Raw genomic sequence first — 25,497 nt, 5'->3', positions numbered from 1 at the left:
TCAGAGATACATATACTACAGACAGTATATCTGTAAGTTAATTTCAAAATGTAATACTATTCCATACAGCTACATACAGTAGTGGATACTTCAGCTACATCCAAACGTCCACCTCGGGGTTCAGTTTGAGTACAGACAGGACAGAAACTGATTCATCTGCAATGTTTGTCTTATGGGGTGACAGCTGCTAGCTAGCATTAGCTCCTGAACTGACAAGAATATATGCAGGTAAATACAACGTGTATCTCCCAAAATGGTTCTTGCATCCTAACATTCAATATGGAATGACGTGCCTTCACATTCTCTGTTTATTTTTATATAAATTCTGTGGATGTACTTGCATGTATTTTTCTTTTACACTGTGGGCCGCAGAGAAATGACATTTCAGTTCACTGGATGTTTCTGAACATATTCTGGAATGAAAATAAAGTTTGACTTGGTTTGATATGAACAAGTTACACCACTTTATCTTTTTTCTCTGCATTTAACTAACATTCAAATGCAAAAGACTTTTGTCTGCACTTGTCACTGTGGAACTAAATTCTTCTTATATGAGCTCCCTGATGTACAGTAGCTTTTATATACTGCAAAATATCAGAGTGTTGTTAATTTTCCACTGGAGATATTTAAGAGGAATACAGTGATTTTGTAGAATAAGATGTTTTTCACTGAGCCTGTGAGGAAGACACATGACAGAGTTTAGGTGCTTTCTTCTCTGGGTTGGGAGAGAAATGAGACTAAAAACTATGTTTTTTGGGCCAAATCCTTTTGTTTCAGAACAAGCAGCACGGTTTTGGTTCAGAGGAAGCAAAGCCTTGAAAAAAATCTTAGCAAAGCTTCAGTGAAAACAAGTGCTGCAGTACTGTTCAGTCAGCAAAGGACTTTCTCCCGCTCCATCTCTGTCAGTGGCTCATCCATTATTCAACAGGATAGCAGAAAAATCCTCAAAGGAGACCAGAGGATACTGGAACACCATCATCTCATGTTGTCTTTGGTTCATTGGTTGGTTTGCGCTAATCCAGTCATTCAGGGTTGGCCCTGACAACACAGAGGTGAAACGGGATACAACCTTGGCCGATAAAAGCCTGTAGAGGGGTAGGGATACAGACTCAGAGATATACAACACTGTATTGTACGTCAGTCTACCCTTTGGGAAATCACACCTTTCCACCACAAAGCTGCAGAATAACCAAATGTCTTGTCAGTTACTTTATTTTGAATGCTTCCTGGTAAGAAAAAAATAAACATTTTTATTTATTTTGGTCAGAATCAGGGTCAACAAAGGGTACATTGCAAAAGAAGAAGGAACCCAAATTTTTGGGCAAACGTTTTCTGTAGCAGGTGTTATATACATCCCGTAACAGTAAGCAAGTCCACTGCTACAGGCTTCTTAAATGTCAGGCTGTGTCCGAGAGCAGGAGAGAGGAAGGTACAGGAACACTTCTGCACTGTCAGCACATTTCTACCAGCACTAATGTGCACAGATCAATCATTGTAATATGATGTGTATCTTTATCTAATGGTCATGAAACCTAAAGCTACGTATATGAATGGACTTTTAATTTAATTTTTTAATTTGAGTTGGGTGACCTCTTTCACATTACACACTGTCATTTGATCCAGTGTTACTGTAAAAACTACGGACTGAGGCAGTTTAATGTACAGAAAAGAGGAAAATAACATGTAACATGTCTATTTAGAACTGATAAATATAACCATCCTGAAACATTGGACCCTAGATAAACAATTTAAAGACAGAAATAAAAGCTGAAATAAATCTTTTTCTCTACTACTATTCTGACATTTCACATTCTTAAAATAAAGTAGTGATCCTAACTGACCTAAGACAAGAAATGTTTATAGGGTTAAATGTCAGGAGTTGTGAAAAACGTAGTTTAAATGTATTTGGCTAAGCTCTAAGTAAACTTCTAACTTCAACTGTAACATTATAGCATCAAAAAGCCAATATGTGTGTCATCAGAAAGGTGAATCTTATTGTCAGTGCTGTGGCTGTATAAACTGGCGTCTGGCTGTTGAATTCTGCTAAGTAAAATGGCTGCTGTCTGCAGACACACCCCTCCTTTTCTTCACCTCTGCTCCCTCACCACCTAACTGTCAGTCTGTGCTCTCACTCGCCATCACTCTGTTTTTAATCAGCTTTCCATTTATTTCTGCTCAGTTTTTACTCTCCCCTCCCCTTCCTCTTTTCTCTCTGTTCCAAGCTGTGTCTGCAGAAACAATAACCTCCTGCAACACACACAAACAGACATGAAATGGAAATTTATGGACATTTTCAAATCTGTTCAGACAGGCGGTGTGCCAAACCCAAACTGTACTAGTATTGTACACAAATGATTACAGGTAAAGGAGGATGAACCACTTTGTAAAACAGCAAGCTCCTGCCCAGGGTTACTAATGTTTCCTCTTCCAGAACTGAACTCGGTGTGTAAAATTGGTCATATGCCTCTCCAAGGGTAAAACAAAGAAAGGTAAGGGGAACAGTGGGGGTTCAAAAGATTCTGTATAAAGGTGAGGTACATGTAGTAGAGAGGGTTACAGGTGATGGCAATCAACCAGTGGTTGTAAGGAGAGGGGCTGAGTGGGAGGGAGAACTGTGATGGTTGCAGTTATCTCTTGAGTTTTACACATGAAGTAGATCGCAAGTATTCTAAACTATTTTCTGCTGAGGATCCTCAGGAGGCTGGTTTGGCCCTACTAAAGGTATCATAGAAATGCAGTGGAATATTTACCTCTAAAATGTAAAGAAGTCAGTGTATGAAGTAGGAAATTAAAGTACAGATACCTAAAAATTATACTTAAACGCAGTACTTGAGTAAATGTACTTAGTTACTTTCAACACTTGAAGAGCGATATTGCTACTTTCACCATTATTTACATTTTAAACCAGACTGGAATAATATATTATATCCTTGTTATCATATGAAAACAGACAAAATTTGATGTTTTTATATTGTTTTCATTGTGTCATACATCTTAGAAAGTCACTTAGAAAACATTCTAGCTAGCTCAAACTGTATCTTTTCTTTAAATCTATAAGGATGTGAGGGGTGAATGTATAGTGTGGTATAAAACCAGCAGGCCATTCTAAATGATTATCATTTTACTGTAAACCTTGCACAACCTGCTTTAGTAAGACTGTACTTAATTATGGTGTGAATTACAGAGCTAGACAGATCAGAGAGGAGGAAAAAGTGCAGAGGAGCTGGCTGAGTGGAGGCACACGACATGAATATCTGCACAGCCACAATGGCGGACTGGAGATGTGCACAGGCAGGCGAGAGGGGTGGAGCTGCCCCCTAGTACGCAAAGGGAAACCACTGCAACCTCTCCCCAGCGATCTTCTTGCACACCCACACTAAGCAAAGACACACTACTCCACCCTTCCCTACAGCAACCTCTTATCACTGTACTCAGGAGCAGTGATACAGACCCTACCCCCACCAACATCTGCTGTCAGCACACATTGTTTTCACTGTGCACACAGAACGGAAACCACTTTTTATGGGGGGGGGGGCAGCTGGGGGAAGGGTGACACATGGGGCAGAAAGAGGACTCACAGTGACTCACAACCAGGGGAAAGAGACTCTAGCTGCCAGCTCTTTTTAACCTTGACATCTTGGTCACAGAGCTGAGCTGTCTGCTACCACATAATAACCTTCTTGTGACGGCATTCCAGTTCCTCCTGGTGTTAAAGGTGCACCCACAGTATTTGAATCAAGGCCATGGATTGTCTCTGCATCATCAGACAGGGAAAATGACCTCTACTGTCATGTCTGGCTGTGCCTTGTAAATATTCCTCAGGAATGAAGAGCACAGGAAACACTGGCACCTGGTGGTGGAAGGGTTTTGTTTCAAGTGGGTTGAAAACTGCAGCCTCATGACTTCCACACAAGTTTGAAGCCACAGGATACTAATGTGTGCTGTGTGTGGTCTGTGCTTGTGAGGACAGAGGACTGATAAAGTTAGACATTATAATGCAGGAAGATTGTTTTTGGCTATGTTGTGCTTTTATTTTGTAAACCACTCATTTTGTTGTTTACTACCTGGGGGTGTGTTTTTGTGGTATGCACAGGTGAGGATGCAGCCACAGGACTCCAGCTGCTGGTAGTTACCTTGTTGGACTGTACCAGTCATGAGAGAGAGGGAGTAGGTAGAGGGGGTTAGTTAAGCTTGGCCTCAGCTCTGCTGCTAACATCTGTTAAACCTGCCAGACTGGACTTCTGGTTTTCTCCACCTGTTCCATCTGTGTAAGTACCTTGAAACTAGAACATAGTCAACAATGCCCATGTGAATGAATACATGAAAAAACATTTCCATTCACCCAGACTTGAAACAAATGTCTTGCTTTGCAGGGAAAGAAAAGAGAAAAAGGTGTCTGGCAAAGGCACAGCTGGCCTCAGTGGGCAGCAGCCACTGTGTTTCCTGAAGTGCCCCTGAGCAAGACAATGAGTCTGTCCTTGCACCGGTGGTTCTCTTAACTGCTGCCACAATACTGTGAACCCTCTGATGAATCACATCAGAGGGATGTTACTAAACAAGCAAGTAGACAAAAAAATAGAGGCAGGGTTCAATGATTTTACAGTTAATCTCACAGTTAACAATGGTCCTGTTGTTGAATCAAAGGTCATGCAACATCTCTACATCTTCCCATTTATGACAGAGAGGGACAAAATGAATGAAGCTTCAGAAAAAGATCTCAGCTAACTTCCTGGAAGAGAGTGCAGCTGTGGCTGTGCAACCAGGCTGTGTAGACCAGGACGAGCAATCACACATGCTTCTATAATGAACAAGCATGGAAGCCTGTATTCCATATTACCCTAGCTGTGTGTCTTAACTGTTCCTCTGAGCACATCTTGGTGTTGGATGAGCCTTGTGGGTGGTCCATGCCTTCTGAGTATAACCCAAGAAAACTTCTGACTGAATCAGGTGTCCTCTATCTCAGAGAGGCAGGGAAGTGAATGTACTGTAGAGAGAGAACTAAATATGAGTCAAACAGCACATGTGCCATGGTGGGGAGTGTCCTGCCAGGCCTAATGTGACCATGAACCATAAGGCTGCCAAAGAAAAGCCTGAGACCATTAATCGCAATGTAGGTACTGTACTGGAATTGTGGATGGAGGGATGCACAAGAAAGAGAGAATAAGTAGGACAGAAATAAGACAAATTAAAGGCAAATGAGAAGGAAAAGAATTAGAGATGTGGATATGAAGTGCAGGCAGGTGGGTAGGGACAAAAAAAGGATAAGAGAAGGAAGTGGAGCAATACAAGGGAATGGAGGCTGGATGAGGAGGATGCAGAGGATAGAAGAGGCATATGAGGGGTGAGAAGAAATGCAGAATCCATTTGAGGGAGCAGAAAAAAGAGCATAAAGAGAAACAGCTGAAGGACAAACAGGAGCAAGGCAGGAGGGAGGATGATATGAGGTGTCAGAAGGAATAATGAGCAGCAGGGAAGAAAGAAATGAATCACTACAGATGACTCGTCATATTTCTACTCTGCTGGTAGATGCTGGTCTAAACAACATAATGAGATATTCTGATTAAAGCTTGTGTCTGTGGCTGTGATCAGATCTGTGACAGCTGCTGGAATGGCTGATCCAGTTACAGGTAGAGCAGGGGGAAAAGGTTTTTTTGTGCTTTATAGCCAGGATACAAAGGCTAGTCAAAATAAGGAGGAGTATGTGTTCTTAATATTAAATATTAAACCCTGTTTGTGTCATTTAATTCATTTCATTTAAACGTCTGATTACATGGAAACGTTTTCAACTGTAGTTACGGTGTAGTGTACCTCAAGGCTGGAAAACATAATGAGCTGTTAGATGAAAACATTTGCATTTGGTTGGAGGACTGGGTAACTGTAACCTTGTACTGGAAATTGTTGCGGATGTCATTTTTGCATTTGCCTTGGTCAGGTTAGCCTTCACTGTAACTGGTAACACTGGACTTAATTAAACATAATTAGTGGCCCTAACTCAGTTTTTAAGCTTGCAATCAACACTCATTTTAAATAAATTACTTGTAATATGGGGCCAGAAAAGCTGACTCACTTAATGCATTGGAGTTTGAGTAACTGTATATTATAGTATATTATCAACTTAAGCAGAGGAAATGGTGAATTTGTTAGGGGTGGCAGACTTCCCAGCATGCATTGTTTGAGTGTTGAGACTATTTTTGTATTTTGAAGACTCCATTCCATGGTGGAAACTTTCTGTGTCCGTAACATATAGTAAGTTGTGGTTGTTTCTTTTCCGAAGTCTAGAAGCACTGCAAACCATTAGTCTTGAATTCAGTCCCTGGCCTAGAGCTGAACAAAGCCACTGGGGGGGGCAGCCTTGCATGCTGCTTGTAGTGTCTTTGATACAAAGTCCCTCCAACAGCTGCAGCTGTGAGTTTGTCATGTCACACTCTTTGAACTGAGACATGTAAAAGGAAAGTAAAACTTTTTATAGTGACTGTCCACATGACTCAGGAGTTCAGTCAACTTCATATTTTTATGTTTTTAACTTGTGTCTAAGTTCAGTTATTAGTTATGTATTAGTAATTGCTCAGCTATTGTATAGCCTTACCTCTTCTTGACTTTGGCCCCCACCACAGGCAGTGGCGTGTGGCCAGACTTTTTCCTCAGCTGGCAGAGAAAGCCACTGTCTGCAAAGAAATACATGGAGATTGGCCAAGTGGCGCCATGACCAAATGACCCCTGCAAGGGTTGAGAGGACTGTCATAATGCAGGAAACCAATGCCATTCAAAAGTGCCCTCAGAACATTTTTAATCTGAACACTGGTGACTCTAAATTGCCCATAGGAGTGAGTGAGTGTGTGTGTAGGTGTGTGTGTGTGTGTGTGGTTGTTTATCATCCCCAGCCAATGGGAGTCACAGGCTTTACCAGAGGTTGTCTGTGTGTATTTACCTCCAGGTCTGACAGAAGGAAGGTTTGAGAGGAAGCAGAATATTGTGTGGCCAGACTTTTTCCTCAGCTGGCAGAAAAAGCCACTGTCTACAAAGAAATACATGGAGATTGGCCAAGTGGTGCCATGGCCAAATGACCCCTGCAAGGGTTGAGAGGACTGTCATAATGCAGGAAACCAATGCCATTCAAAAGTGCCCTCAGAACATTTTTAATCTGAATAGACAACTAATGTCTGACTGACAGATTCCAGTGACCTGAGGCTGCCAGGGACTGTTTTATTTACTCTGCAGTGCAGTGTAGCACGAAGGCAGCCAGGTTGCATCTCATTATATTTAGTTTCAATGGAAAATTGTCATATAATTGTGTAAGTCACAATCTTCCAGTGTTCTTTCTCTACCCACACATTATATTTTCCTTCAATTTGTAAAATGATATTTCCATGTTGCAAGGATGTTGATTAATGTGCTGCATGCTTGAATTTGTTGGGAGTAATTTTTAAGAATTTAGTTCTCTTCCACTCTGTACTCAGTGCAAGTTAAATCCAATAGGCCTATTTTATATCAAAATGTGTGTCTGCACTGATATTTTCTGACCATTTCTAATCTACACCATCCATAATTAGTCACATCTTTAACAGACTACGTTTCCCAGAATGCAGTGCAGAAGCTATAGATCAGGTTACCTCATGTCCAGTAGTCAGACTGGTGTGTCTAGTGTACACTTTAATACAGAGTTCAAATAACCTATTAGAAATTAGTTTTTACCTAAACATAACATAAACCATTAAGACTGAGACCTAACTTTGAACTGTCTGCATATGCCTGTATATATAAAATGTATTATTTAGTTATATGTATATTAATATTTGATTTGATTTATTCTAATATTGATTTTATTTATTCTAATATATCTTAGTAGGGCCTATATCTCCCTTAATATACCTATTTCTATCACATTCCTCTCTTTGGCGTTATTGTTATTTCTGCTGTCACGTTATAAAAAAACAAACTTTTAACTGATTGTGGTCCCACCTAGTCACGTTTGTTCTGGTTCTGTCTGCTGATTGGCTGATAGCAAACACAAGAAAGTCCACACCTGTGATGGTGTGGTCAACACATGTCGACACAATAGTTTAGATAGCCTACTATGCAGCATGAATGCAGCAGTGTGTGGATGAATTTTCGATTCATACAGGTCTCTAGTTTTAAGTACTCTATTTTTATTCCTATTTTTCTCATTTCAATGAGCATTTCTTTGTCTGTCTGCATTGTTTGTTGCTTGTTAATACTGCTTATTTTGTTATTCTACACAGCCTTATGCTGGTTTACTGTTTACTTGCCCCTTGCATGGGGATATGTACATACACATTGAGAGCCGATGTACCAGAGTCAAATTCCTCGTAGCGGTTTCCGATTCTGAAACAAAATGGTGGTTCATTCCGTGGTCTACAGGGACATCTTGAGGACAAGAGTCGGCGTTACTACAGTTTTAGGCAATTTATGGCTAGTATCAAAACCCCGAAGAGCTTCCAGGTAGTACTCACATTTGACTAAAAGTCTTGATGTGAGTATTATAGTCAATGGAGCACATTTTATTTAAAGGTGGGAGACTCTTTTCACCTACCAAGCTACAGTTAAAATTAGGACAAACCTTAAAAAAACAACACAATGTAATATTTTTTTATATTCCCTTGTGGACACAGCTGAACATAACAACGTGTACAGTAGAGATGGACTATAATGGCACACTTGGTTGGGAAATAATATTCACAATGACAATACAGAGACAACATCCATCATTTTGCAAGTTGAAATTAGTAAAACACACACACACACACACATATCAATACAAGGCAATGGAAAAGGCCCACGATGATCAAGATTCATGTTCTCCATTCCAGTAAAATGTAATTGTTCCAGGCATATTTTCTGTCATGTTACTTGAATTGGCCAGGACACACAACTGTTGGATGCATAACACTACTGGACAAAACGAGACAAAGACAACACAACCCATATACACTAGATATTACACTCCCACTGCAGATAAAAGAAGCCTCAAGAGTGTGCTCATAACCCAATGAAACATTTAGAGCTGCAGGTGTAAATAAATGTGATCAATTAACTAGTTAAAGACTTTCTGGGGGGGTTTTCCTTTATCTGATTCCAGGGTCTAAGGGCAGAGGGTCTTGCCTGCTGCAGATAATGTCAAGCCCCTTCAGGCAAATATGTGATTTGTGATGTTATATACAATGAATAAAAATTCACCTGACTTGACTACTTTTATTTCCAGTGATAATGTGCAGTATTTGATCTACATTTTAAACCACCTGTATTTTTGCCTGTTGACTGTTCACACCTTCCATGTCCTCACTGCCTTGGGCTTTTACTACATGGTGTAGCTGTTTGTGCGCCACATTTGGGGAATCCAAATGTACACCAGGCATTTTAGGGTTACACACTAAAAGATGTAAAGGATGAACATGATATCATTGAGCACCAGAAGATTAAACACAGGTGACGTGCCTGAGTTCAAACTGTTGAATTACTGTATTGCATACTGATTATCTCCGATCTGTACATGTACCAGTATCATATACTGTACACCGCTTCTCTCTTAATTCGTTGTCTTAAGTTGATAAGAGGAAAGTTAAGAGTAACCACACATGTTGAGGTAAACAGGTAGTAATGAAATGATCCTTTTTAGTGAAAGGATCATCTGTATCTAGAATCAGGGATTTTCAAAATAATATTAATCTTTGTTGTTGTGCAGTTAATAATGTCTGATACACAGTAGGAGTACAGTCAAACAGTGTAGAGGTGGATCAGTTAAGCAAACAATAATGATAACATTAAAAGGAAAACAGCATGGTACATAGTACAATGGTACAAAAGAACAAATATACTTATATGATGCTAAGTAAAAACTGCCAGAAAAGGAAAGACTGCTACAACTGTCAGGGAAACACTAAGATGCAGATAAACTACTTCTGTTAAACTATTCTGTTAGTATAGCTGAAAGCTGAGAGCCCTCTGGTGTCGTATCTGTAAGGTTCAGTTTAAAGTTAAAACATCCATACAGACGGTAGTAAACTTTTTTGTTTTGTCTTTTTAACATTCATTCCACAACAGCATGCGTCATCATGTTTTTCTTCTGAGGTGAAGAAGTTTGGACTGTTTTTACTGTTTGGTGTTGCTTTGAGCACCCGATTGCTGATACATGATAAATCTTAGTTCATTTGATCGAACTGAATCTTACTGAGCCGTAAGATGTCAGATAGTCTGTGGACTCATGCCTGTGCAGTCTTGCTCAGGAACTTGCTCTTCGTCACTCTCTATTTTATAAGCCATTACAGCACAAATGTATGAATGACGACAGAAGGGTCTAAGTCCGGAAGGGCAGCCACCGTCCGAGTCCTTCAAAGAACCTCTGTACGCTCGTGACGTAGAAATCGAGGTTGTGAGTGAAGTCAGTGCAAATGTTAGAGTACGTGTCCACCATGGTGCAGTAGAGAGCGGTCCCACCTATGCTGATCACCACAGTAACCAGACACAGCAGCAGGAGGATCAGGCAGGAATCTCCACCTACCTCATCTACAAGTAAGGATATAGCACAAATGCAAATGCTTCTTTATACAGTAGTGTCATAAGATTATGGCTGTAGCAAACATATTTCACCAACTGCAGCCACTGTGGTTTCTAACATTAAGTCAACACTCGGATTTACATGAGTGATTCATGGTATGTAGTTCATGGTACATACCATGTACTACATTTCAATTCTTGTACTTGGGATCTTCTCCCATTCTTCCTTGCAAAAGGCTTCTAGTTCTGTAATATTCTTTGGTCGTCTTGCATGCACAGCTCTTTTAAGATCTACCCACAAATTTTCAATGATGTTTAAATCAGGGGACTGTGATGGCCATTCCAAAACCTTCAGCCTGCGTCTCTTGAGGTATTCCATAGTGGATTTCGAGGTATGTTTAGGATCATTGTCCTGTTGTAGAAGCCATCCTCTTTTCAGCTTCAGCTTTTTTACAGATGGTGTGATGTTTGCTTCCAGAATTTGCTGGTATTTAGTGGAATCCATTCTTCCCTCCACCCGTGCAATGTTTCCTGTGCCACTGGCTGCAACACAACCCCAGAGCATGATAGATCCACCCCCATGCTTAATAGTTGGCAAGGTGTTCTTTTCATGAAATGCTGCTCCTTTTTTTCTCCAAACATGCCTTTGCTGATTGTGTCCAAAGAGTTCTATTTTAACTTCATCAGTCCACAGCACTTGTTTCCAAAACGCATCGGGCTTCTGTAGATGTCCTGTTGCATACTTCAGACGTTGGATTTTATGATGGGGACGCAGATAAGGTTTTCTTCTGCTGACTCTTCCATGAAGGCCTTGTCTGTGCAAGCATCGCTGCACAGTGGAACGGTGCACCACCACTCCTGAGTCTGCTAAATCTTCCTGCAGGTTTTTTGCAGTCAAATGGGGGTTTTGATTTGTCTTTCTGACCAGCATACGAGCAGTTCTGTCCGAGAGTTTTCTTGGTCTTCCAGATCTCATCTTGACCTCCACAGTTCCCCTGATCTGCCATCTCTTAATTACATTTCTTACTGTGGAAACTGCAAGCTGACAACGCTTTGCTATCTTCTTGTAGCCTTCTCCTGCATTGTGGGCGTCAATAACTTTCATTTTCAGGGTCTTACACAGCTGCTTAGAGGAACCCATGGTTGCTGGGTGTCCACAAGTGTGTGCACAAGGTTTGAAGAGTCAAAGTATTTGTACAGCTTTGAAATTGGCATTTACCAATGACAGCTGTTGCTGTGCATCAGATCTAACGAGCTGATTAAGGTCTGATACCTTGTGAGAGACTTTGAGACTCTGGAACTCTTAGGGTGCCCAAACTTTTGCACCATGCCATAATAATGTTTTTATTTTTTATTTTTGTTCAATTTATGGCATAAGAAGTAACTATGCATCACTGTTTGCAGAAAATATTGTGCATTTTTTCCATTTCCAAGAGAAACTGTGTTAACATCTGTTCAAATAAAAAATCACCAAAATCTGTTATTTATCAAGGGGTGCCTAAACTTTTGCATAAGACTGTAGTTAACTACATACCATGTAGTTAACCCTAACCCTAACCCTAGGATACAGATAAGTTGAACTGTACCTTGCTCAATGCTATCCTCTGGTTCGCTGAAACGAACTTTGCGTTTGGAGTTCTGTTTAGTAGTAGTGTTGCCTGGGGGAGGTAGACCATCCAGTGATGCTCGCCTCCTCTTCAGTATGGAGACGAGGCCATCTGGGTAGGAGCCCTGAAGGAGACACAGGAAACAATGAAAAACAAGAACCAATGTTTTCCTCTTGTTTAAAGGACAACTGCAACTATTGGAGAGTTTGTTCACCTTATGCAGATGAGAAGACTGGTATCAAAATCATCCCAATGTAGCTGCTGTGTTGTGTTTCTTAGGGGCTTAGGCTGGTGATAGTCTATATTTATCCTATAGCCAACAATCCTATGAAAAATAACAGTGGTTTGATCCTATAACAAATACAGTATGATCTGTGTATCCAATCTGGTAAGTTATTGTTCTGTTTTATGGAACTCCATGATGTCCAGAAAATGTTAACTAAAATTTGTTAAAATATTTCAGTGAGCCTCACCCTAAGGCTGCTGATATACTTGCTTTTTACTAACGCATACACGTAGAAATGGCTGCAGCAGCGGTGTCATTGTTCACATGCTTGTGTACTTCCTTTCAACTTCTGCGTAGTGTAAGGAGAATTCATGACGACTTGTCAGCCAGACAAGCATCAGAGCTTTCTGCCATAGCTGTGGTGATCCAGCACTTCTGCTGCTGACCTTACTTTCTGCCCCCACCGGTCAGGTGCTGAGTTGCACTGTGTGGAACCAGCACTCCAAAGGCATGCAGGATGCACAAGGTGGCTATGATGCCACCTTGTGCATCCTGCATGTGTAACATGTTCCTTCATTATTATAAATGTGTACATGGTAGTTAGTCCCTCATATGTTGTCCTGCTGCACTAAATACTCACTAGAGCACCTAATGTGCATTCACCTGCAGGTGGAAATAGTCGCCCCAAAAATCCACTGCTTACCTTACCCACTGTAACCCTGGTAATGTTTGCAAAAACTGCAGTGCTCAGTTAATAAAATATGAATGCTTTTTTTATGGAACAATATATTTGTAGCTTGTTCCACAGATTTCCACACAATATAATACAAGCAATATACCTTTCAAAACCAGGATGCAGTGAACAAGCCCCATCAGCAGACTAATGTGAAACCTGCTGCATGTCTGGTATTAGTCAAGACAACCAGCAGCATTTTAAATGATTTGAAGCTGAGGCATGTAAACAGAAGGTGCAAGCTCAATATTAACAGTGACCCAAATTAAAGGGAGAAATCCTTTGAAGAAGAAGCTTTATTTTATTGTAACATGTACAACAAAGTCTAGTTTGGAGCCGAGGGGCCCCAGGCCGCTGCATGCATACGTGCCGCCACCACTGGCAACTTGAGGGGGTTCAGGATCTTACCCAAGGACACGTGGACTACAGGCACCAAGATTGAACCTTCAACCTTCCGGTTGGGAGACTGCTGCTCTACCCACCGCACCACAACAATTGTAATGTAAATATTATAATTCATTGCAATAAAGGGCTTCTTCTAAGATGGACGTCCAACATCAGCACCATCACCAAGAAGGCACAGCAGAGGATGAACTTCCTGCGCCAGGAAGTTCAACCTGCCCCAGGAGTTGCTGATACAGTTCTACAGAGAAATCATCGAGTCTGTTCTCTGCTCATTCATCAGAAAGAATCATTGGTGCCAGCCTGCCCTTCATGGAGGACCTATACACCTCACAGATCAAGAGGAGGGCAGAGAAGATTTCTGCAGACCCCTCACCCCCTGGACATGAACAGTTTGAACTCCTCCCCTGTGGACGGCGCTACAGGTCACTGTATGCCAAGACAGCCAGAAACAAGGACAGTTTCTTCCTCTGGGCCGTCACTCTGAACAGTTAATCCACAATTGTACGACACAGCAATCACTTGTGATTAAATATAACCAGTGCATATATCAATCTGAAAGCTCTTCTGACACAATGTGTGCATATATGTACATACATGCTGTATATTTTAAAATGGTCTTGTTTTCTCCTATACTTTTTCCTACTTGATTGCACATACTTCCTGTTGTGAATGTACACATTTTTATTTTTTATTTCCTGTTGCTTTAACAAAGCAGATTGAGAGCCAGAGTCCTTCTGTGTTTAACATACTTGGCCAATAAAGCTGATTCAGATTCAGATTCTGATGCTTAGACTGCAGTTACACCGTACAGTCAACAGAGGTCACTAGGCCAGAATGTCTTAGTTTAAAGCACCATCCACCCTAATGAAAAACTGTCCTGATCATAATCTCTGAACACTCCTTAGAGCAAAAACAACAATGCAGTGTTGTCATATGCTGTTAGGTCAAGCTGTCAGCTTCACTTGCTGCAATAATGCATAGATCAATTACTCCGTGCAATCAGTGGGTCAGTAATATGCTGGATGTCGCACTGGTCATCGCATTCAGTCAAACAGAGGCACATTACAATATCATATTTTTACTACTGTACACAGAGAACATTCTGGGGCACAAGCAAAGGCCCTTGTAAAACAGGATTTTCTTTGGAGTGTGTGTGAAAGTTATGCACAGTTTTTAGATATCAGTCAAAATAAAATAATATTTATGAGGGGGAACAGGAAAAAGAACTCTCCTACATCCATAAGGCCACATGTAAACCCTGGAGCTCCTCCATAGATGACTGTGTGAATAGCCAAGGCAGAGTCACCAAAGTAAAGTCAAACTGAATATCACCTCCATTGTCTATGGGGCAACTCCAGGTTATAAATAGTACAACATTCAATAACAATAATCATTCTTTTAAAATGCTAGTCTTTTAATTATTACAGATATGATGATGAAATCACGAATATTTAAACCAACTTGTATTTCTGTTTTATATATAATTTAAAAAAGATTTAATGTTGTTCTGAACTTTTGAAAATGCTGTGGAAATTTAAGAAATTTGCAGTTTACCAAAGCAGGATGGAAAGACTAGCAGCTCTGTGAGGCTGATCACAGTAAATGACTGAGCTAACACACCATCATTTTACTGTGTCAGTCTGCCCTGTAGTTGTTGAGATAGCTCAGTCTGCACCGACAGAGTCTTCACAGGGACTTGTTAATTACATATTGTATTTATTGGAAAACTTGTTACTCTTGAAGTAATCTATTTTATCCAGTGTAGTATGTATTAGTTGTATTGCTGCATGGACATCAGCCGAGGCTATGTCTCCAGCAGATGAAGATCTCCTGGCTAGCTAGCGTTGGGCTAAAACAGCAGCTAACAGACTGAAACTATCAAACACTGAGAGCCGCAAAGGACATGAAATGACTCATCCACAACAGAAGATGATGTTTTTCATATATTTCTAATGCTTTATTGTGCTCTCAGAGCTCATTCCAGGTTTTCTGAATGGACACAATGGCCTTTTCACACCTCACAGTAATGCTGCTGCCTACTGCTCAATTTTGTCCTGCAGGTCACTGTTTTGGCCAGCTGAAGACTGAATGACCAGGGAGCTGCCAGACCACATGGCTTGTTTTTGAGCATTTATGTGGCTTCACATTTACATTAGTTCAGTCCTGTTTGCTGCTGGTTCATTTTTTACCAGTTAAGCCACCAGATGTGACTCATCACTTCAGGTTATGTTCATGCATCAATACAGCTACAAGCAGTAAGTCTCATTTTCTTTCTTTCAAGTTTGACAGAGATTTGTCATGAAACTAGTGAGTCTTCAGAGTCTTTGATATTCTGTCTATTCTATCTTTTGATATTCTGGCTAAATTCACAGTGAACTGATTCCAGGTCTATGCATTCATATTTTACTTAATGAGTTGTGTAATTGTTTATTTGCTCTGTTTAAAGTCACATAAAATACAGAAAGGAACTGAAAATATGTGGCCCTCAGTCTGTTTTGCTTATTTGGTATAACACTGATTTCACCCCCATTTCTAGGAAGAACCAGGCCCCTGCAGCTCAACATTTGAACCAGGACATGATGTCTTGGCTCAGGCTTCAGTTATCTAATGTACTAGTGTAGCACATGTTGCAGGGTAGAACCTCCCAAGTGTCAGGCCACACCTATGAACATGGGTGGAGGTTTTGGAACATTGAGAAGTAGGTGATGATCTCACTACGGCACCATAAAGATCTCCTGTGGGAGTGTCCCAGCAAAGACAAAGATCTGTGGGTCAGGATATGGACCTTAAACAAATAGTCTCATTTTCTGCAGGCTGAAAGTTTTAGACAGTGAAAACAAATCAGGGAGAGGAAAGAAGAAAGGGCAGAGGAGAAAGCTCAAGAACTGTAGGGATACAGAGCAGGAAAATAGTTTCTACCCTCCTGCACACATCGCAGCCGCTCTCCTTTACACATTCATCTCATATTCATCATGTTCACACGGCCTTTACACTTGATATTCCGCAGTCCACACATTAAATTGAGAATCTGTATTATTTGTCCAAAAAATGCACAAAAAAGTTAGCAATCTTTTTTCTAGTATTAATCAGAAGTAAAGGTACATAAACACACCAGACCAACAGAGAAAAATATGTATTCCTACCCCCTCTGTGTTAGACAGTTTGGCTAGGTCCTTGTCTGAAGCCTGGGGGACTCCTGTTGGCCACTCCACCTTCACCTCCTCCTCCTCTGGTGTCTCCTCACATGGCTCCTCCTCTTCTACTTCCTGTCCTTCCTCATATGTGTCTTTATCTCCTTCCTCTGCTTCCTCCTGGTTGCCTGTTTGTGATGAAGACAGCTCTGATTCTGAGTTCATGTTTTGCTCTCGTTCTCCGTCCTGTTGTGATGTTTCGAGCTTGCTGACTAGAATGGACAAAGGACATTGGTTATTGATTAGAGATTAGTACTCAAGCATTACTGTATTAGATTAAATGAACTTTATTGTCATTGCCCATGTACAAGTACAAGGCAATGAAATGCAGTTTAGCATCTAACCAGAAGTGCAATAACAGCAGTGAAGGGTGTACAGTAACTACAGTATGAACAGTCAGAACTAATTTACCGATGGATATGTACAATTGATATTTACAGTAAGATATAATGTACGATATACAAAAGACTATGGATTCAAATTACAGTAATGGACAAGGTACATTAAGCTTAAGGAACACTAGTGCAATGGAATGAGATGGGATGAAACTGTTCAATGGATGTAAATAGTGCAAAGATAAAGACAAATATGGAGTATCTGCATATGAACAGTGTGCAAATGAATACAGAGCAGTATCCTGTGAGTAGAGTATGTGCAAATTAGCAGATCACTTCAGTGTTACAGGTAACAGAAGCGTATTGCATGAGTCCCGGGAGGAGAGATGAGAAGGGGTGAGGTGTGTGTAGTGGTATAGAGGAAGGCAGTGGGGGGTCAACAGGGGACAGAGTACTGTACAGTAAGGAGACAGTTGTGGGGAGGAAGCTGTTCCTTAGTCTACTGGTCTTGGTCTGGAGGCTCCTGAAGCACCTCCCAAAGGGTAGGAGGTCAAACGGTTTATGAGCAGGGTGAGAGGAGTCCTTGAGAATGCTGTGAGCACATCGGAGATAGCATTCCCTCCACCATTATCCTCAACACCGGCTGGATTCACCAGGATGGCTGAAGACAGGTGGTTCTTCTTCAGTGTCCTCAGGAAGAAGAGGTGCTGGTGAGCCTTCTTAACCAGGCTGCAGGTGTTGGTGGCCCAGGACAGATCCTCTGAGATGTGGGTCCCCAGGAATGTGAAGCTGGAGACATGTTCAACAACCATCCCATTAATATGGATGGGATCGTGTGTGCCTCCTTTCTCCCTCCTGTAGTCCACAATGACCTCCTTGGTTCTTCTCGGTGTTAAAGAGCAGGTTATTGTCAGCGCACCACACAGCCAGGTGCCGTACCTCCTCCCTGTAGGCTGTCTCATCATTGTCGCTGATGAGGCCAATCACCGTGGTTTTGTCTGCTAACATGATAATGGTGTTGGAGCCATGCACAGGCCTGCAGTTGTGGGAGAAAAGGGAGTAGAGGAATGGGCTCAGTACACAGCCCTGTGGTATGCCGGTGTTGAGGATAATGGTGGAGGGGCAGGTGTTGTCTGACCTAATATGCTGAGGCCTGTTTGGTCAGAAAGTCCAGAATCCAGTTGCAAAGGGAGGTGCCGATGCCCACGTCACCAAATTTGGTGGTTTTGGATTTTCTGAAGGGATGACCATGTTAAATGCTGAGCTGAAGTCCACGAACAGCATTCTTGCATAAGTGTTGTTGTTGTCCAGGTGTCTGAGTACAGAGTGCAGTGATATGGAGACTGTATTCTCCATGCTCCTATTCCTTCTGTAGGCAAATTGGTGGGGGTCCAGTGTGGGTGGGAGACAGGTCATTCAGGCACCTCGGGGTGGAATGTTTCGGCAATGGAGGTGGTTTTGAAGCATGCCTGCACAACTGCTTGGGTGAGGGACAGGTTAAAAATGTCAGTAAAGACGCCAACAAGCTGTCCTGCACATGCCCTGAGCACGCGTCCAGGAATGGCCATCAAGGCCAGCAGCCTTGTGTATGTTGATCTGGCCCAGAGCAGCATACACATCAGTGGAGGTGAGTGTGAGTGGCTGGTAGTGTGCAGAGGGTCTGGACTTGATAGCTGTCTCCTTGTCCTGGTTGAAATGAGAATAGAAGGCATTTAGCTCATTGACGAAGGAGACATTTGGGGTTGTTGGGGTGGAGTTGCCAGGCTTGTAGTCAATGATGACCTGGATACCCTTCCACATAGATTGGGGGTTAGACCTTTAGCTTGTAGTGGTGCTTGGCCTTCTTGATGCCCCTCCTCAGGTTGGCCCTGGATAAGCTGTAGGCCTGTGCATCACCAGATCTGAAGGCAGAGTTGCGTGCCTTCAGCAGAAGCCACACCTCCTTGTTCATGATTTGGGTACGTGGTAATCTGTTTCTGGGTTGTGACACTGTCAGTGGTAGTGTTAATAAAGTCCAGCACAGAGGAAGTGTACTGTAGGTGTCGATGTCTGTGTGGGAGTCACAGGTAGCCCAGGAGGCAAACATACTTCAGTCCGTGTGGTGAAACCTGTCCTGTAGTATAGAGTCTCTCCCCTCTGGCCACACTTTGATGATCCTCATTGATGGCTTCACACGGCAGATGAGTGGTGAGTACTTGGGAATGAGGAACAAAGAAAGGTGATCTGACTGTCCCAAGTAGGGAAGGGGGTAACCTTGTATGCAGCAGCCATGTTTGTGTAAACATGGTCCAGAGTTTTATTTCCTCTAGTGTGGCAGGAAACATGCTGGTGGAATTTAGGGAGCATTGACTTTAGGTTGGAGTGATTAAAATCATCCACAACAATAAATGCAGCCTCTGGGTGAGCTGTCTGTTTGTTAATGGCCGCATGAAGTTCGTTCATAGCAAGCTTGGCATTAACGTCCGGAGCGATATAGGTTCCGATTATTATAGTCGAAGTGTATTCCCTAGGCAGATAAAAAGGTTTGCACTTACGAAGCGCTTAGGTTAGCTGAGCAGTGTCTCTCAGTGATGACAGAGTTCGTACACCAAGCTTTGTTAACATAAATGCACAATCCTCCGCCTCTGGTCTTACCAGAGCCATCTGGCGATCTACAGTATCTGCCCGGAGTGTGTAGTGTCCAGCTAGCTCGATAGCACTGTAGGGTATGCTGCTGTTTAGCCAGGTTTCCATGAAAATCATAACACTGCAGTCCATAAGTCTCTTACTGTTGGTGATGCAAAGCTGTATCTCGTCCACCTTGTTCAGCAATGATCGCACACTGGCGAGGAAAATTCTGGGTAGAGTAGGGTATATGAACTCAGATGAATTGATAAAGAGCTCATATATAACTTAATGCATCTTTACTGAGTAGATTAGAAGGTCATGGTACTAATTGTCAGGGATAAAGAGTTCACACTATTATGTCAGTCTCCACTTCACCACTGTTCACAAAATGTGATCTCATCTGTTCCGTATTGCTATGTTGTTGTCTTTGTACTCATGCAACCTTAGAACCAACAGCTGACATGCCAGAAATCCACCTGATCGGTCGAGAGGCAGATTGTTGATCAATGGTGATTAACTGGGCACTGGGATATTGCTCACACTAGATGACAAACCACAACTGATCAAGCCAGAATTAATGCCCAATTCTAAAATTAGTGGTGGGCAACTGAATCAGGTGTAAAATTGGGCCAGATCCATGTCTGCTCATCTTAATAATGTAAATGATAATATGGAGAATTATATGGAATGCATTTCCCATTTTAGTTTGATTTTACAGTTCTCAGAGACCATTCACATAACCTAAGTTCAAATAGTTGATAAATAATGACAAGCTCTCATTATGTCATGATTCTGTCCCGCCTGTTTCCGTTCTCGTGCTTTTATTTTGACATTACTTCCGCTTTCTGTTTCACCTTAGTTTCGGACTTTTTACGTTAATCTGCACTCATTGTTTTCACCCCAATATAAGCAGCTATCCCCCACCGGAAAGCTGCCAGATTGTTGTCTTGACTCCCGTGCAGACTTTACAGCGTTCTTGTTTTTTTGTGATTCCTGTTGTGACCTTGGATTGTATTTTGATCACTGTGTTCTGCCTTGCCCTCTTGATTCTGACTGTTTTCTGTGTATGGATTATGGGACTTCCCTCTCTGACATCTCGTTGTGGACTCCTCGGCTGTGTAAGTTTGCTGGCTCTGACCCTGGACTGTGTTTTCGACCTGAGTGTGTGTTTCATGTTCACGTAGTTTTCTGTAGGGCTTTGTTGTCCGTGCTGTTAGTAAAGAGACAGTTTTTAACTTATCCTTGTCTGGCTCTATAATTGAGTTCACCCTTGATATTATCAGCAGCTTTCCACACCGTTCCTGACACATTATTTGCCTTCATGTTAGACAGTTCATTTGGGTGTATATGTGGATGTGCCCATGTTACCAGTGACTGATGGAATTAGATGAAAATGTGTAGAACTTTATGGAGCTCAGGAGCTGCCAGGCATGCTAGATAGTAGTATTGAAATAAAATGGGTTTTATTCATACTAGTGGCATATGGCTATATGTATAGCAATGTCAGTCACTGGTGGGTCTGGTCCTCAAATTCCTTGTGAGTTAATACGTTTGACAAAATGGAGTTCTCGGTTCTGAGACAGGCAAGTGACAGTCATCAAAAACGTGTCTAAACACCCTTTCTATGTGAAGTGGATGCCTTGTTTATCCTATTGGTACAGGTATAGATATTAACTGTATAGAGACAATGCATGTTTACCTTTATCATGACAGGATTGTAGTGTCTGGTTCTTGTGCTGACTGTCTTTCATAGTTGTATTCACCTTGCTCTGTTGTATCAAACAGATGACAAACATTTATCATGTAGAAAAAGAAACTGATCAGTGTAGAAAGAAAAGTTTCACTCATCTTACCTGTTCCACACTGATTGATGGGCTGAGTGATGCCAGAGATGGAGACAAATAAAAGTCAAAACAGAGGAAAACCAGGCAGGCAACAAGCGAAAGAGAAAACAGAAAGGTGGAGAAAGATCATACAAGGATAACTGAGTCACTTAACATATTAAAAATCTGAAATACTCTTCAGGTCTTTGCAGCATCTGTGTTCTCAGCTAAATAAAATCTGGAAGTTTTCTGTCTGACAGTAATAGAAGTAATGAGATGAAATGCAAATGGCATAATTAGCAGAGATACTGAGAGCTGTGTGTTTCTCATAAGTTGAGGCATGGGAACACTCTGCATCTAAGGCATACCATTACTACATAGATGTTTACTGACAAAGTGCTGAAAAGTGTGGGAAATCAGCTGCTGTCTCCAACCACACTCCAAGGAAGGATTGGTGTGGCTGATCACAAAATAAAAAGGTTATTTAGGAATTTAGCTGGGGGCGGCTGTGGATCAGGAGGTAGAGCGGGTCGTTTCCTAACCAGAGGATTAGCAGTTCGATTCCTGGCTTGTCCAGTCAACATGTCAAAGTGTCCTTGAGCAAGGCACTGAACCCCCCAGTTGTGTGAGTGCTTGAGAGTGCGAATGGGTGAATGGCCAAATAATGTGAAAACACTTTGAGTGTGCTGTAAAAGCGTAGAAAGGCACTATACAAGTATAAGACCATTTACCATTCCCATATGTATCCATCTGCAACATAGAACAGGTTCTTCAGATGAGAGAATGCTTTGATTTCACCAGGTAATGTTGTGTATATGAACCGTACTGACATACCTGAGGTGCGTCCTGCAGATCCGGCTCAGGGTCTCAATGTGTTTCTGACTGATGGAGTCAGCCTCTGTAGACAAAATGCTCTCAGGGTTCTTCTTCTCTTTCCACTGGCTCTCTGAGAACAGATGTACAGTGCAGGTGCACACAAATTAAATGCTAATACCAACTCTTTCTTCAGAATTAAATTAAATGCTAATACCAACTCTTTCTTCATAATTACATTTAGGTTTCTGATCACCAGTATTAATTTATAGAGGGGAAAGAGAACTGCATGCAGTACCCCAGTTCTCCTGCAGGGCAGCAAGGTTGGAGAGCAGACGTTCATGGTAGAGCTTCTCCAGCTGTAGAAACTGGATAGCCCACTGGTCTGGTAGCATCATCAGTTAAAGATACAACACACATTAATACACATTCAGTGACACCATCAATGCAATTATCTATTTATAAATACTTGATTTTTATTTTCCTAATGCACATCCCTTTTTCTTGTTTGCACATTCTTTTTCTTTTTTGTTCTCTCAGTCTTGTTTACTTGTCTACTCGTTGCCTTATGGAAGAACATTGTACATACACATTAAGAGCCACTGTTCCAGAGTCAAATTCCTTGTGCATCCAACACACCTGGCCAATAAAGCCAATTCTGATTCTGAACAATAACACTATCTGTTACATCTAAGGTTTTACAGTGATCAGGTCAGTGTTATTACATTTTAGACAAAAAAATAGAAACCCCACTGGCCAATCCTAAAAACCATGTGCAGCTGACTTTTTTTTAGTTCAGAGGCTGAAAAAGTGATGGCCATTCTTAGCCTTTGGAACTTTGGTCTTTGAAGCTACGCTACTTCATTCCTTTTCAGTCAGTAGATGTCTTGTGACTCAGTACATACTGCCACCATAATCTGCTCCTTACCACTCTTTTCTTCTCCCATTTAAAGTGCAGATACCTGAACTGAGCCAGACATGACCTGACAGGCTGGGTTCGGACAGAAATTTAGAAATTATGTTCAGGTCTGGGTCGGGTTTGGACACATAGGTCAAACCTTAGGCTAGACATCTGGAGCATTCAAACATCTACTTTCTTTAATGAGATGGGTAAAAACACCATACAAACTGAAGTGCATCAGGCTCATGTCGGGTTCATACATTATATAATGGAGATTTTAATCTAAAGTTCAGGAGCGGAACCACATCCAAACACACACCACTTCCATTCCTCATTACAAATCACCCATTCAAACTAGTCTTAGGCTTCTGCTTTTTTATAAGGCAGATCACCTGCCATTGGTGTGGTTGCTCACCTTGTTTTGTTTGTCCGTTTGCCCCTCCAATGAAGCATTGTTTTCTGCTCTGTCACTGGCTCATCTTCTCCACTGTTTTTAGGGGTTTGTACTGCCGGTCCTGCTCCACCATGTGAGGGGCATTCCCTGTTCACCAAACCGCAGGCTGCTGCATCCTCCTCGGGCTGCGGTTGCCTTGTCAGCTTCCCTCATTCTTCGATTCCATTAGGATTCTTGCCTCTTCCCTATGACCCTACTACCGCAGTTCCAGCTTCTTACTGTGTCCTCCTGAATTTCTTCAGCTCCACGAGGACTCTTCCAGTCTTCTCTAGGACTCTCTTGCCACCAGCCACTTGCTGCCCCTTCTTGCCTTCATTCTGTTCCTTCATTTTTCATTCCCTGGGCACCGGGCTGTCTGCTAGCTTTTCCTCCTTTCCTGGTACCAAGATACCATCTGGCCTTCATGCCTTCTTCCTCCGAGTAGCTACCCTTTAATTAAACAGTCCACCCAGGCCCCGAACAGCCTTGCGGGCTTCCCTAGCACCACATCATCAGATGACACAGAGATGCCTCACTTCTGCTCCATTTATTTCCGCCTTCGCCCTCCCAGCTGTCTCTACTGCACAATGTCTTCTTCTTTGCTCCAGCTACAGTTAAACACTGAGTCAGCTCCATCTCTTTGTTGCTTTGTGTTCATTGTGCCCTGATGCTTTTATTATCTCTCTCCTCTATCGACTCACCCCAACTGGTCGAGGCCGAAGGCTGCCCACTAAGAGCCAGGGTCTGTCAGATGTTTCTTCTGTTCAAGGGAGTTTTTCCTCCCCACTGTCACCAAGTGCTTGCTCAAGGGGGATTTGTTGGATTTTCCTTTAATGGTGTAAGGTCTGATCCGGATTATGTAAAATGCCCTGAGACAACTGTTCAAAACAGTCTGCAGTGCTTTTGCTGCTGAACATTTCTCTGCTATTGTCCCTCAAATCGTCTCTCTTCATACATGAAGCATTCTTTGTGTTTGTCTTTCTCTCTCCTCTCACATGTAAATACATAAACAGATGCTATCCTCCTTGCAGCAAGACAGACCGACACCTGTTGCCAGGCCAACAGCACAAACAGAGCCACAGGAAACTACTACTGCAAGCCATCAGGTCTTTGAGCCAAAGTATGGGGAACACCCAGTGACTGATGGACAAATGAACAGACAGAAAACAACAGCAATGAGACAAAGATGTAGCTGCCAAGAAAGACAGACAAGCAAATAGATAAAGGCTACTAACAGAAGCCTTTAGCCCTCTTACATTGCTGATATTTCAATGCTGAATATTTACCTTTGTCCTTATATTGTCAAAATCAGTGTTTGGTCTTCGACCGGAATAGTCAGTTAGGGTAAACCCCTTTTTAACCGACAAAGATAGAAACACTTTTTTTTACTTCCCCCCCCCCAATCATCCCAAGTGCCACTCTGGCTCAGTCATGACTCAGTTGGAAAATACTAGTGATCTGCAAATGTCACAATGCATAAAACAGAGAAATGAGGCCACATGTGCTTTAAAGGATACAGTCCTCTTTGAGCGAGTATGTCTCTGCAATCTGAAAAGAACAACAAACAAAAGACAAATCTTTAACCAGGAGGTGCAGTACTTCAAACTGCAGTCATGTGACAGTGTTTCTGTTTGAATCATTAATATTAACTCTTGAATGATGATGTTGAACAGCATCACTAACTCTGCATCTGATTCTTACAATATCAGGTCATATAGATGCTTTTACCAAATGAGTCTGATCCTGATTGCACTGCTTTGCCTCTCCTTTCCTTTCTTAGTATTTGAAGTAAAGCGGCTTTGTCTTTGTTCCACGATTACTGCAGTTGGCAGCAATGCAACTAAAAGCTAAAAGCTTCTCACCTTTCAATAGTTAAGACAAATTAATCGTATTGTCTCCGTGTTGTAGGGA

The 25,497-nt window shown here is 41.9% G+C and overlaps 1 protein-coding gene across 3 annotated transcripts in view; it reads right to left on the bottom strand.

The window, feature by feature from the left end:
* Nucleotides 1-8,575: 8,575 nt before the first annotated feature.
* Nucleotides 8,576-25,497, bottom strand: part of cnstb (consortin, connexin sorting protein b) — a 24,004-nt gene continuing 7,082 nt past the window's right edge. Inside the window, exons 4-11 of one of the 3 annotated variants that reach the window (XM_020616994.1) lie at nt 25,104-25,134; nt 22,551-22,637; nt 22,274-22,385; nt 21,470-21,491; nt 21,316-21,385; nt 16,627-16,802; nt 12,099-12,243; nt 8,576-10,521 (exon numbers count right to left, since the gene is read on the bottom strand). In XM_020616994.1, the coding sequence (XP_020472650.1) occupies nt 10,313-10,521; nt 12,099-12,243; nt 16,627-16,802; nt 21,316-21,385; nt 21,470-21,491; nt 22,274-22,385; nt 22,551-22,637; nt 25,104-25,134 (852 nt within the window). In that variant the 3' untranslated portion in view covers nt 8,576-10,312. Of the gene's footprint in view, nt 10,522-12,098; nt 12,244-16,626; nt 16,887-21,315; nt 21,391-21,469; nt 21,492-22,273; nt 22,386-22,550; nt 22,638-25,103; nt 25,135-25,497 lie in introns of all 3 variants that reach the window. The other 2 variants (XM_020616993.1, XM_020616992.1) reach the window with 2 other exon arrangements.

This window comes from Monopterus albus, unplaced genomic scaffold (assembly GCF_001952655.1).
Source record: "Monopterus albus unplaced genomic scaffold, M_albus_1.0 scaffold182.1, whole genome shotgun sequence".
Taxonomy (NCBI): Eukaryota; Metazoa; Chordata; class Actinopteri; order Synbranchiformes; family Synbranchidae; genus Monopterus; species Monopterus albus.
Note: the sequence above shows the minus strand (reverse complement) of the source record. Positions and strands in the feature narration are given on the sequence as shown.